General features: G+C 45.6%; 1 protein-coding gene across 2 annotated transcripts in view; it reads right to left on the bottom strand.

Annotated features, from left to right (window-relative positions):
- The window catches only part of PSMD1 (proteasome 26S subunit, non-ATPase 1), a 152,677-nt gene that overhangs the window by 128,802 nt on the left and 9,146 nt on the right, over positions 1-14,729 (bottom strand). For both annotated transcript variants that reach the window (XM_078880149.1, XM_078880147.1), the window contains exons 8-12: positions 14,481-14,544; positions 14,228-14,356; positions 9,883-9,971; positions 7,583-7,661; positions 1,854-2,027 (exon numbers count right to left, since the gene is read on the bottom strand). In XM_078880149.1, coding sequence (XP_078736275.1) covers positions 1,854-2,027; positions 7,583-7,661; positions 9,883-9,971; positions 14,228-14,356; positions 14,481-14,544 — 535 coding nt within the window. The remainder of the gene's footprint in view (positions 1-1,853; positions 2,028-7,582; positions 7,662-9,882; positions 9,972-14,227; positions 14,357-14,480; positions 14,545-14,729) is intronic.

Below are 14,729 nucleotides of genomic sequence, written 5' to 3'. Positions count from 1 at the left end.
ACCCTATGACCCCAAGCTTCGGGTCTTCCCAGCCATGGCTAACACCACAGGGCAAGGGACATTTGAACTTGTTAAGAGCAGGGACCCCACCACCCTTTACCAACCCATACCAACCAGCGTGGTGAGGCATGGTCAAACAACCCCCAAATATCTGACATGGCAGAGGACTTTGTCCAATGTTGGATTGACCAAGGGCTGTAAACGATAAAAGTTGAATGTCCAACAATTTTACTGATCGAGGTTTTTTTGGGTTAGAATGTGTAAATAAAAATGTGTCGTTAAACTCGCCACCACCCGTAAGTAAGGTTTGTGATGTAAACAAAACATGCCAATTCGTTCCAAGTTCAGCACACCGGCATGTTGGAGAATAAACCCACAACATTACCATCTTATTTTTCCGAGTATAACGTTTAGCAAAGTGACGTCTTAATTCCTAATCATCCCTCACCATCATTTAATCACCGATAATTGCAACTCTAATTAGCTACGAATTAAGTCACTTCCATAAGGCACTTCACCCAAATGCCATCCCAGAGAAAACAAGAAGTAAAATGTATGCATGGTCCCATGACGATATCTAACAAGCATTTATGCTCTCAAGTATTTCAGAAGTGATCACAATGTAACCTTCCGAGCCTCGACGAAATGTCACACGGTAGGAGATTGTCACTGGCTACGCGGGGGGGGGGGGGGGCAAAGCAAGGCATGCACATGACGTGTGACATCGCCTTGATTCAAAAGGGCTTATCTATTTTATCGACGAGTATTGGGAAACCCTTTCATCAATTTGGTTGGTTTACCAAAAGGCAAGTCCCTCATAGCAAACAACTTCATACAAATTGAATTCTAAATGTCATTGATAATACACATCACGGTTGTACAACTGTTGCCATGGCATTTATAAAATAAATAGGAACCTCTGCAAAAACATAACTACAGTATTTGTAGACGTGTTCAGTCGAGGGTAGCATTTGCTTAACTTCTGTATACCTTTCGATTTAAAGCTTTCGTGACTGCAGGGATTCATCTTCTTGGTTCTTTCGGTAAAGTCATGTAGAAGGGAAGTAATAAAATAATAAAAATAAAACATAATAAAATAATTCTCACGACGTTTCGGCCACAACGCAAGCAGCCGTGTCCTCAGGTGGTTGACGGACCTGTTCTCCACCTGAGGACGGCTGCTTGCGTTGTGGCTGAAACGTTGTGAGAATTATTTTATGTTTTATTTTTATTATTTTATTACTTCCCTTCTACGTGACTTTACCGAAAGAACCAAGAAGATGAATTCTGTATACCTGCTTGTATTAAATCCTGCCTGGGTGGACAACATCACAGCCAATATTAAGACATATACAGACGGGACGGGCAGACCCGACGGACAAAGACATCGCATGAATGCTCTCAACTCAAGTGTGGGAAAGTGTTAAAAAATTAACCCGTAAAAACAAAGTTTTTCACTATAAATCCTTTATATGCGTGGCATCGGTTTTATTTTATTATTCATTTCTGTTTTTCTTCAGTAAGAGTTTCATTTTTATCACATTGGTATTTTAAATTAAATATGAAATAGTTTTTTTCCTAAAAAGTGGAAAATTTTGGAAATGTTTTTTCACGAACATAAATTGTCACGCACAACGAGTCTGTGTGCAAAATGTCAGCTCGATTGGATCACGGGAAGTGGGTTAAAAAACGACCGCAAGATTTGCACGGTCGTAAGCGCGCAAGCAAGCAAGCAAGTGAACTTAATATAAAGGATTTAAAAAGACTCCCTGGAAGTAAAACTTTTTTTTTATCCCAGTAGCAAAAAAAAACGCTCATCCGCCCGGCAGGGGCGCCTTTGGACAACTGCGTACATCACTGTTGGCGTTCTTGAGTTGATTCAGCAGGTACTCGGTGATCTCGCCCCCGTGGTTGGCATGGATCAGTCCAAGCGCGTAGAGCCCGCCGCCCTCCTGATACGCCGAGCCCGGCGACGAGTCCTTGGGCAGGTACGTAGCCATGAGCTGCAGCGCCTCCTTCTCGTGCCCCTGTTAAAGACGACAGCAGCAGCGGCGGCGACGTTACGATCAGTGGCCCACGGCAGGGGCGGGAACCTAAGTTGGCAAAACCATTCGCTGGGCTGCCCACACGGAAAGCCCAGCGGAGTTGAGAGTTTTACACGTCTGCTTGATGAAAATGGAACTGGCAAGACGTCTCTGTGGTGGGGAAACGCCCAGACAGGAGGTATGAAAAGATTGTAAAAGTTGTTCCACACGATTCAGACAGGGGCCAAACACAGACTTAATCCGTCCTTCATCAGGAGCCGAGAAACCCTACGTCATGTTTTCTCCACCACTTCCACCACGTCTTAAAAGTGTCTTCTCAAATCTGCTTGAGCCAACAAGCACCAATTCACTGCATTAGGGGGGTGCGCGCCTACACAGCCGGCTAAGGATGCCACTCGCACAGCGACGTCACTCACGTGCCAGATTACACGTCTTTTACTTCAACATGAAAGCAAAGTGGGCTGACCAGGGTGACGAATTAGGGTGGCTCATGTCTACTGTAGCACACCGAGCCACCAACGTTGAGAACGTGGATTCGATATCCAGGCAACCTTGGATTCGAGTGTAAAGATTTGAAGGTTTTTACCCCCGTCCCCCATTTCCAAGTATTTTATAAAAGTTTATTCATTTGCTATAGCACGTGTTTTATGGATAATTCTAATTTCAAGGGTGAAATATACCGAAACTCACATGCCGAACGATACAAAGGTACAATATCTTAAATAGGTTCCAGAAACAGCCGTGCGATGTCAACTTGTGGAGTAGTTTCCCGACAATGCAAGTCTGCCGAGTCACACAGTTGCAAGTGGACAGTCCATCACCGCATGACAAGGCTCCAGGAGATAATACTTGGGATGTAAATGTTCGTGAAGATGCCAACACTTTTAATTTTATTTTATCTCGTTTGAACTCAGGTATACAATTGAATTATTGCGTCAATTTCCGTGAAAAAACTAAATTCGTACACCCACTTTTCAATCTCTCTTTATGGGAATAACATTGTCAAGCTTTGTATATCAATTCCCTGCCTGCTAAAATAATCTTTATGACATAGGTTCTAGTTTTTAAGATATAATTTGCCATTGACACCAGTTGTAAAGTCTTTATAGTCCGAATATTTATGGTCTTGTGTAGATTACTCTTACTTTGCCTCTAGATTTACCAGTCAAAGTAAATTTGCTAGAATAACAAATAGTACATGGGAACATGAGGGTTTATGAAATGAGACAGGATTATTTTTCCCGAGTGGCTTGTCTATTATGTTTTTATGTATGGAGTCACAGCATCTCCATCAAGTATCTTGAAAACTCTCAATTATAAATTCCTTCCTTTATTCAATTGTAGAATCGCTCCTAAAACTCGTCCGGGAAATCTACCCAACTAATTTCGATCCAAATGACTTGTTTCTTAAAGTATTAATACAAAAGGCTGTTCTCATAACTGCCAACCTTTTATTATTACTCATCGTGTCTGTAAATAATACCTCTTCTTGGTTCTTTCGGTAAAGTCACGTAGAAGGGAAATAATAAAATAAAAAAAATAAAACATAATAAAATGTGAGAATTATTTTATTATGTTTTATTTTTATTATTTTATTATTTCCCTTCTACGTGACTTTAGCGAAAGAACCAAGAAGATGAATCCCTGCAGTCACGAAAGCTTTAAATAGAAATGTAAATAATAAGTGAACAATGTTTTCTCTCGGATGGTAGCACGCGCATGTATATGAATGCCCTCTTTTTTACACGCTTTTATTTAACTCACTCTGTCTATTGTTGTTGTCGTATCCTCAAATGTTGTAACTCAATTTTAACCCACTTCCCAATGTGGTATCGACTGCAAACTTGGTATACTTATGTCATACTGATGACAATACTATATTCTATCATTAAAAATTGAAAATTGAAACCATCATTTTTATATGTTATGTTTCGGCTTGGGTCTAATTGTCCACTGTAAACTGACGTTGGCTGTAAATCACCACGGTTCCTTACGTTATGGCAAGCTTCTGGGCCACTTCCTGGAGTCGTGGAGTTTTGCCATTATGAGTACGGTACAATTGATTAAAGCATATTTAAAAAAAAGTATTTTAAAATATTACTTATTTGGTTACGCAACCACAACCTTTACAGGTGGTGATTAATGTAAAGTATTGGTTCCAAAATTCATTGCGACCGCTATTCAAAGTTGGTTAGCTCACAATCTTTTTGTCACCTCACTTGGACATGCAGGCCCATCCTTTGAAAACTCTTTAGGGTTGTACATTTATTTTTATTTGAATTGCCCTATTGACAAGAGCGCGAAACAGGTTGTATATTTATATAGACAGGGAGAACTAGTTGGAAATATTTTATGGCAATGTTCTTTCCAAGCCAATTTATTGCGGGCCAGTGCACAAGCCGCCTTCATATGTTCAGGATCAAGTAAACTTGATCTACCACCAGACACCCGAGTTAATTAAATTTTATATAATTAATGAACGCACAAAGACCTTCGGCTACATTGCATCTCTTTAGGGCACTCCCATTATAAACGGTTAAATGCTTCTACTTGCTCCGTTAGGCAGCTCGTTAATTTGCTGAAGTGCGTTCACCAAATTGCACAATCGAGCTGCTGCAGATGCAACATTTGGCTTAACCGCGCAAGAGCCGCGAGACTTCCACGGTGGCTGAAGAGCCCAGTGGAAAATGTGATCGCCACTGCTGTGGCACACGGCTGGTTTAATTCCCACCACTGCCAGTTAACACTGCGGGGCGAATTATTATGCGAAAAGACACCCACAGGATGGATGGATGGATGTAGAAGTTATTTCGCACCGTACGTAGCCAACCGTCTGAGCAGAGTAAACGGTTTGACACGCTATCTGTAGTGGCGCATTAAGCATTCTCTCCTCGAATGTGTGGGTATTCTTTAGCCTATCTGGTTAATTTCTATTCCATATGCACTGTACTCAAATTAAGCAGGGTGTTTACTCGAATAAGAACAGTTATAGGTAATATAATTTCAAGCCCTTTGTCAATGCACTGCTGGAGGAAGGACACCCCAAACTGTGTCAGTTCATGAGCGGGTTTGTTTGAGCGTAACTTCACTACGCTGGTCAATGCGAATCGGTAAAAAAATCAGTAAAAAGAGGAACAGATTCATGGAATCTGACGTAAATGGGTCCCGATACGACGCAAATTAATTCTGTCCATAGGTGACCAAAATAATTATGTATGTTTATAAAGTTAAAATCTCTGAGTTTTTTTTTTACTTTCTGACCTGCCCCTACTGGACATCTGTGAAAAAGAGCTTCATAGCTCATCGGATTCATCCTCCAGTATAAATAAATATTCTGATCAAATTGTGATGTGTTTTCGGGTTGTACGGTTTAATGCTCGACGTTTCGCTGGACATGCTGCGAGCTTCTTCGAAGAGCTTAACAGAACTCACTTCACTTCCGTTCAAATCAGGTTCTCAAGACGCTTCCAGAATGTGAAACAAAACATCAAACATCGTGCAAGACACCCTATATAACCAGAGAACGCACCAAAACTCTTTACAGCACAACTGCCAAACATCCAAGAGGCTTGCACACCTGCTGTGCAGTGGACTAAGAGTCACACACCCTGGCACACTATTCGCAAGAGAGCTTGCAAGTTCTTAAAATCCATCAATTGCGACAAATATTTCATCCACACAACTGCCGCGCCAGTCGGGGGGGGGGAGGGGGTCATCCTCTACACGAGACATGATCACCTCCGCTGCGCCCGCGCGCATTGCACCAAATAAATCACTTGGCACCGCAAGACGGCGAGCGAAGAAGAGACGGGGGGGGGGACTTCGAGATGCATTTGTGATGCATTACAGGACGTTTCACGTGAAACGATGCAACGGACATAGAAATCGTCAAAGATAGGGAGGTAAAAAAAAAAACCCTCCACGGTGCAGACTCAGAGAATCTAAGGTCACCAAGAAACACGGTTCCCAGTGTGAGCATCTAGGGCGGGCTGGTGTGTGGTGTTTAATAGTGCGCCGGTAAATGACAGCTAATAATATAACATGAACTAATAAGAAGAGGTTTTACCTTACTGGAAATAAAACAGGAGTTAATATGTTCAAACACCAATTGGATACCGTTTGCAAGTCGTCAGGTCTGCATTAACCACAAATACTTGTGGCAAAACATGAAAACAAACAGGCTCCGATTATAATTTCTGCATTGTCTTTGAAACCAATTGGCCTACAAAAGGTATCTATTTGGTTTTTGAACATCGTAATGCAGTTTTTAAATCGCCAGGAAGGGTCGAACCTAATCTTATTTTTCCATCATTTTGGATACTGCTGAAAGGGTCCCGTAGACAATGATATATCATCATATAATTTCATTAACAGCACTTTTTCAATCCACTGCTTTATGACGGCCTTCCATACGATATGCCAGTCATTGGGGTCATTTGACCATACTTCGCTATGCTGGTCAGTCTGGGTTGGTTAAGATAGAGCCGGACGCATCAGTCCCAGACATCACTGGCCACTGATGTTGGCCGTGGCCATGGCGTGAACTCTGGTCGCTGGGTTCACAGAGCAGGGCGTGAACCACCGCCCCAACGACGTATCAGAATAGGTGATTGTAACCACTTTTTGGATGATGCAAATGAAATAAGATCTCCAAGCTGACAATGTATGGAATTAGCGGTTTTACCAATATTTTTTTTAAATTGTATTTACATTTCATCAATGGAGCTTCTCAGCTGGTGATAAATAAATGAAAAATATAATATTAATATTCATGCCAGCCATTCTATGATGATGTGGTTCGGAGATAGAACCACAGCATGTTCATCACACGTGCACACAAAGTCCACAACAATTATATGTAGCCCGAGGGCAAAGAGATGGGGGACAAAGCCATCATTTCCTATGACTAACCCAACGGCAGATTGAACAAAAAGGGTTTAAAACTAAGAAAACACATTAGACATATGAAATGTGTACATGTGTATGGGGTCAATACAGCCCTGTGTGGCCCTGTTACAATTCAAGGACCAAAAAAATCTGACAATTCTCCCTGGAGCCAAGAGTTTCTGAACTCCAAATCCTCGTAGAAAGAGGGCACTGCAGCAGAGTCTGTTGTTGTACTGGACTTTCTATGCTGCTGCATCTTCAATAACCCACACTCATCAAAATGGGGAAGTATGGTCCAATAACCTCCACGACCCTCAAAGCATGGGCAGGCCCATCATCCATAAGTGAATTGTATGGATTTACGTTGAATTTCTTTCACGCCGTACATAGCCAACCGTGCTAATCGGAGGTGCGGGGGGAAGAACAAACTAAACACAAAAAAACTGTTCTAAAGAAATTAGTTTTCCATCTAGAATTAAAAGTGCATACCTCCAGTGGCTTCCTAATAACGGAAGAGCATTCCAGACGGTCGCAGAAGCCCATCCCGAAGGCGAGCGATGCGGCGACCGTTCTGTTTGAGGGCCAGCCAAAAGCTGCTGCCACCGCGAGGATGACCGGAGTTTGCGTGAAATTGACGGACGATTACACACCTTGTGGATGACACCGAGGCTAGCGGTAGCTGTAAACTTGGCCCAGTTGGTCGCCCTTGCCAGCCACTCCAAGTTGTCTCTGTCAATTGCAAAACGTGTGTATGTTGAACTCCTTTCACACCGTACGTAGCCAACCGCGCTAATCGGAGATGCACGAGATATAAACCATTGTGCATCAACATTAAATCGTTTTACTGTAATTTGCGAAGGTGATTAAGTGTGATTTCTTAATCAGCACTATTTCGCGTTAGCCAACGGCCAAATGATGACCTTTCGTGAACACATTTCCGTACACAAGTTTTATTATTTTAACCAATGGCTTGTTTTAGTAATGCAGCAGCACATATTTGATTGCACGTCTATATAAATTATTGGCGAATTAACTTTCAGTACATTGAAAATTAATTCATAATCTCGTTAAATTTCTAAATGCTCAAGTGTAAAATCTAGTCAATGGGTGTGATTAGGTCATCATGATACACGTCTAAAATGAATTATGAACCAATCAAAGTCAATAAAGTACAGAATTGAAACCCACTTTCAGCTGCCAAAATAAAACAGCCACAACACAAAGACGCAGACAACAACCAGCAGGATGGAGTTATTTTTCTAAGCAGCAATTGTACAACGAAAAGCAACCTACGGACAAACCCGTGAGAGAGAGTTTTCAAATCAGTGCATGTCACCTGCAATGTCATTGATCAAAAACAATGGGAAGTGACAAAACAATTCAACAAAAACTGAAAATGGTGCAAATCATGAGCATGGAGAGAATACCGCGGCACACCAGGGACATTGCCGCTGACTCGCAGGTACAAAACACTGCATGGTAAACCCACTGCTGCAAACGTCTGAGCAGGAAGAGAACGCTCCCTTGTGAAAATAGTGAGAAAGTGCCACGAGATTGCCCCGGGTCGCTTGAAACCAGCAGTGGAAATGGGTACACCAAAGTCGTATATGTATGTATGTTAAACTTTTCGCACCATCCGTAGCCAAACATGCCAATTGGAGATGCGGGAGGAGGATAAAAAAACTAAACAAAAAAAGCAGCTCTAAAAAAATTAGTTTTCAATCTAGATTTTAAAAAGTGCATAGCTCTCCAGTGGCTTCCTAATATCAGAAGATCGTTCCAGATGGCCACATGCGCTCGTTAAAGTGTGGATTACAACTCCCACCTCTGCCGAGAAACTGAAAATCGTGCAAACAATGAGCATGGAGGGAATACAGCGGCACACCTGGGACATTGCCGCTGACTCGCAGGTACAAAACACCGCATGGTAACCCACTGCTTCAAACGTCTGAGCAGGAAGAGAACGCTCTCCCTTGTGAAAATAGTGATTGCCCCGGGTCGCTTGAAACCAGAGGCCCTAAGGGACCGCTGGGACTCGTGAGAATGAACACAGTGGAGAGCCCATTGGCAGAGCAGACAAGGGTAGCAGCTTACTTTATGACAGATCTGAAACACTGTAGGACCAATACCTCGGCCGTGGCCGATCATTGTTTTAATGCGGTGGCTCATACGAAATTGATTTCTCTAAGACGAAGGTACTTTGCAAACCCACTGGCTATCAACAAAAATCGTTCATGAAGCCATCCATATATATACAGACACAATTTCAACCGAGAAGATGGGTACAAACTTAGCAATCATTGGAAGGATGTTATCAACCAGTTTAAGTCATAACTGGCTGTGATGTTCCCTTCCTGCCACCTTCCGATGTAATTTTTTTATTTTTCCCCGTGGCTTCGGCTCTCCGATTTCACATTAGCAAGTTTAATTTCTCGCGTCAACGTGGCCACCTACGGACGCCAACCTCTGCATCGTGGTGGCTCTGCGATCTCACATTAACATGCTAATCTCTCACATAAACATCACTAGCCTTGCCCACTTCGTTTATGACCCTAGGACTACACCCTATAAAAACAGTCTGCATTCAGCAGCTTTCCTCCTGATGACGATCGCTTGTGTTGTGATCGAAACGTTGTAGTTTTTTTAAATTTTCTTTGAACCATCTACGCGACTTTACCGAAAGACTCAAATAATATGAATATAAAATGCCAGTTCCAGTTCAGTAATTGAGTTGCGGTGCACCGCGAGAGATCCAAATTAATTATTTGCCAATGACGTGACACACGTGACAGTACCATTGGGTTAAAAATGAGAAAAATACTTTTTAACGAGAACTGTCCGGGCAGCTTTCAAGAGATCAGGGCAATGAGCTGGCAGGGTTGAGATGATGAGCCTCCACCACCGAGATGCTCATCCAGGTTGCTCGTCAAGTGCGCCAGCCTTTAAATACCTGAGGAACTGATCACTGGTCGTGCCGCAGTGCATGAAGGAGTTGGCGATGACGGTAGCGGTGTGACACACAGAGTTCCTCACCGCGTCCTGCGGGGGGGGGAGGGGGGGGGGAGAGACACGCACGCCAAGGCGTAAACCACGAGCCTAATTGCACCGCTAACGGGCTGGCGTGCTCGCGCCACCCGCTAATGTTACATCGCAGCACTCAATCACCGGGCTGGACACCTGCAATTTATAACAGCTCTGAGCCAACAAAAAAAACGTGAGAAAACGGATGGTTCGAACGCGTGCGCGCGAATGGCGATCAGTCACCGGACATGCTCTACAGCAATCAATACACGCATTTTTGATAGTTGGATCACTTTCGTAAGAATAGAAGATGTTGCTCTGGTGTAATGGTTAGCACACTTGCAATATCCACACCAGTTTAATGCGTCTTCCTGGGTCGACATTTGAAACAATGGGTGCACATTTTCTTAAACCCCCCCCACCCACCATGTCCACCCAGCAGTTGAAATTTGTAAACCATACTTGTATATGTTGAACGTCTTTCGCACCGTACGTAGAAAACCGCGCTAAACGGAGGTGCGGAGGAAGGACAAACTAAACACAAAAGCAGGTTCTAGAGAAGCGAGTTATCATTCTAGAAGAGTGTGCATAGTTCAGGCCTCCTAAAACTGTGCATATCTACGAACTATACAGACTAGCTTAGTTTGTAGACACCGCCAGCATTAGCTTGTAGAATAAATGTAGATCATCTATAAAGCCCCATTGTTTCATTGATTTACGCTCGCTAACGAAGCAACGACACCAGGAGGCGACGCTGCTTTGTCTGGAAGATGCCCTCAAGGGACAGATGCATCATAGAACTGCGGAACTCATCGAGTTCCCACTTGAGTATTGAGAAGTCCGACTCGACCGCTGTCGTGTTGGCGAGCACCGATGCCAACCCGCCGCTGAAAGCGCGGAGGTTGTCGAAACCACTCGGCAGCACATCCCACGCGTCGTTGAATGTCGTCGTGTTGGTGTGCTTGTTGATGGCGTCGTGAATGATCGTGTCCTCCTTGTAGAGCTTGACCAGTTGGCGATGCTCCTCCTCGACCATGTCGACCTTCACAGCTGACCAGAATTTCGTAACATGCACGCGACGCACTGCCAGCACGTCCTTCACGAACACACCAGGACGCATCTTCACGAGCTGAGCGGGCATCACGGGCGCCGCATCCTGGTCGAGAGCTCGATTGGCGTCGTTACGCTCTGCTTTGACGTCGTTGAGACCCGCGATCAGCGTCATCGCATATATCGAGATCTCCTTGACGATCCTTGTCTTGTCGACCTCATTGAGACCCTCGTAGCTCTCCTGCGCAAACGATCCCTGGTCCTCAATGTGGGCAATGATCGCGGCAGACGCGATGCGCATCGACTGATCATGATAACGACACGTACGCCTCATCATGATTGTTGACGCCATCAACAATCTCAACACTGAACAAAACGGTGAGCGACCCGATAAGCGACTGAATATGCTCCTCCTGCTGCGCGATGAGCAGCGACTGGCTCTGGAGCTGGACGATAGTGACGTTGATGGCGTCGATGGCGGGCGCGAGCGCGTAGGTAAGAACCCACCAATCGGCGGTGGGCAGCTTCGCGGGGTTGTTCTCAGTAGTGTACTCGATCAATGCTCGGCGGTACTGCTTGTAGAACTTGAGCACGTTCCCGAGATTGGCCCATCGGTTAGCCTTCCTGGGGCACTTGACCTTCATCTTGATGATCAGGTTGTTTTGGGCGCGGAGGTACACCGAAATCGTACACGATCTTCACCCAGCTGCCATCGAAGATGCACTCGGCGGATTTCTTGACCACAATATCGATCTGATGAGGCGGACACCAGATTCGAATGACGTCGTTCTCGGCCTCCTTCACAATGAGCGTCACCAGCCCCCCATGACGCCCAGTCATCGTATTCTCGCAGTCCGATGAAAAGCCGATCAGCTTGGCGCGCCAGTTGGGGTACAGCGCGTCGAGGAACTTGACGAGCATGCGGAAGATGTTCTGAGCAGTGTGACGCTCGAACATAGGGATCGCGACCAGGTGCAGATTGACGAGGAAGCCGCGGTAACAAACGCGGGTGCGCAGGTCGAAGAACGACTGGCCGCGGTGAGTACTGCCGTCGCCAGCCAGAGAAAAGTCCCACACCGATGGATCGTCGATTATCCTGGCGATCATCTGCAGCCCGACGGCCACCAGAACACGGACTGACTGTGCGACGATGAGGTCGTTCATGCCCTGCAGCTTCGGCGTGTTGGTGCGGATCCTGGCATGATCGATGGCAGCAGCCGTTTGACGGAACGACATGCCGACACCGACGTGGTCCATGGCGAGCTCGAAGCGCATCTCGTTCTTGATTGTTGCCGTGTACGTATACATCCCCGTCTCGATGTTAACTTTCTTGACGAACAGCTTCATCGCGTTGACCTTCTCCTTGGCCTTCTTGGCGGCCTTCTTGGCGATGGCTGCGGCCGCGTCCTCGTCGTCGTTGTCGTCGCCGCTGTCCTCGTCGTCATCGCGAAAGAACAAGTCCCCGATAATTGTCTCAATGATGCTGTTCTGGATCACGTAGTCGATCGACGCGGTCGACAGGTCCATGTAGTTGTGGAGCGTGTTGGTGCGCTTGGCCATGCCGTTGAAGTAGCTCTTCTTCTCATCGGGCGACAGCGTCTGGTAGAGCATCCACGATTCCTTGTGCTGCCCTTCAAGATGGTGGCGGTACTGATGCGGCAGGAACGGCTTCGTGAAGTACTTGATGTCGGTGCGGTTCTTGCGCTTGCGGCCCGAGTCGCCCGTCACCTCGACCACATCACGGCCTTGGTGAACACAGAACAAGCAACGACAGGACTGCGCGCCATTGGCCTCCGTCGTGATGAGCTCCATCCCATACTGAAGGGTGTGTGAGGATTGGAACGGCGTCGCCACTTTCTTCCCTCCCATGTTGCTGCAGCTGCAATGCTCGGTATAACGATGCGGTACGTCTTGCCGCGGATTACGCAACTGCGCACTCCGCGCACTCACTAGTTTGTAGACGCAGCCAGGCTTAGTTTGTAGATATGTGGCGCTATTTATAGCGAATCTACAGTTTTAGGAGGCCTGGCATAGTTCCATGTCGAAAGGAAGAGCGTTCCAGATGGCCGCAGAAGCGCATCTGAAAGCGCGCAATAATGTGTCAATAACAACCACCTTCTCCCACCTCTCATCTCCCGAGATGTCGGGCTATCGTAGGGAGAGGAGGCCTTGTACACTCTAGAGGGGTCTCTAGAGATTCAACTCCAGTGGGGGTCCGTGAGCCAGGAGTAGCGCAAGCAGGCCGCAGCAGGGTCGCACCTTTACCAGTACCATTCAATCCACTTGCACTCGATGACGAGCAGTTTTGTGTATTAAAATAATTATATTTACAAGAAGAGAGCATCGTTGCTCATCATTATATCACAGAGGTCACAACCGGGTACCCGATACCCGTACCCTACCCGATACCCGGCTACCTGTACCCGGCTGGGTACGGGTACCCGTTTGCGACCCTGGTGCGGCCGGGTACGAGTAGACCGTGAGTCACTGGTGAGTAACTGTTTGTCACTCATTTCCCAACGTCTTGTCTCTTCTCACAATTCAAGTTCCTAGAATCAACCCACCCGCGTCTGCAACATGGCTTCATTCCAGAGGTCGCAATCAGGTACCGGATACCCGTACCCTACCCGTACCCGCCCGGGTACGGGTAGGGTACGGGTATGGCCGGGTACGGGTACCCGTTTGCGACCCTGGTGCGGCCGGGTACGGGTAAGGAATCAAAACCCGTTTGCGACCTCTGTTATATCACCATTTGTTTTTCGTCGGCTTGTTTTGCTAAATTAATATTTTCTGACAGCGAGACGGCAAAACAAAGAGAGTGCACGGTGCTCCGTGGAAGCGACGACGCAAGTGCCAAAACAATGTTCTTGTGACTGATGAGTTTGGGGCCCATTCGGAAGCCCAACCTCACTTTTTAATCACAGTCTTAATTAGGCAAGTTCACAGAGGGAGCACCACACAAGATTATGGTAATTATGGCTGGTGCACGATTACTTAACATGCTTTAATTGTTCAATTTTAAATTTGTACGGGTTGTACGTAGAGGTCATTCTCCTGAGCCAAGTGTGATTTATTAATGTCAGGAAAATGTGCATCGTTGTAACCCGCGATATAAAAATAGAGGGATATCTCCCCAAGTAAGATGCTTCTGCGTGGTGGAGTCTTCATTTAAACATTCCTAGTGAAAGCCTTGCCTGCAACTTACACGATACGTTGCTGCTCACCTTTGTGTTTTTTAGGATCATCAGATCTGTGTTGTTATTTCGTATCAGGAACTGGAGATTCAGTTCTATGGACAGTTCTCCGCTCAGGATGGAAATCATCTTCTTCGTTCGCTCCACCTGTTCCGACGACTGTCGAGAAAACAGAGAGCACATCGAACGCATTTATTGGTTTATACAGTAGTAACGACACACACACACACTCGGCGCGTAATTATACATTTTCCTTGGCATGTGCTTATACAGGGTGACGTACCAATTCTGATTGTTTTGGAGGAGTCGGTGTCGTGGGTGGCTTTTCATCTGTTTCCATGGCCTCTCTGGAAGCAATTAAAACAACATTGCAATTACAAACTCCAATCAATATTTGCAGCTGTCTTGGGCCATTACTTCCTGCAATAAGCAATGTACAGAGCGCGTTCATTATCAACTCGACGGTTATTTAAATACCGTTTTCTCTGCAATGGGCTACAGTGACCTCTAAAGGCTAGTTTTAATAATTACA

The sequence above is a fragment of the Lampetra fluviatilis genome, chromosome 56 (assembly GCF_964198595.1).
Source record: "Lampetra fluviatilis chromosome 56, kcLamFluv1.1, whole genome shotgun sequence".
NCBI classification, from domain to species: domain Eukaryota; kingdom Metazoa; phylum Chordata; class Hyperoartia; order Petromyzontiformes; family Petromyzontidae; genus Lampetra; species Lampetra fluviatilis.
The sequence above is the reverse complement of the archived record's forward strand: the minus strand, read 5'-3'. Positions and strand labels throughout refer to the sequence as shown.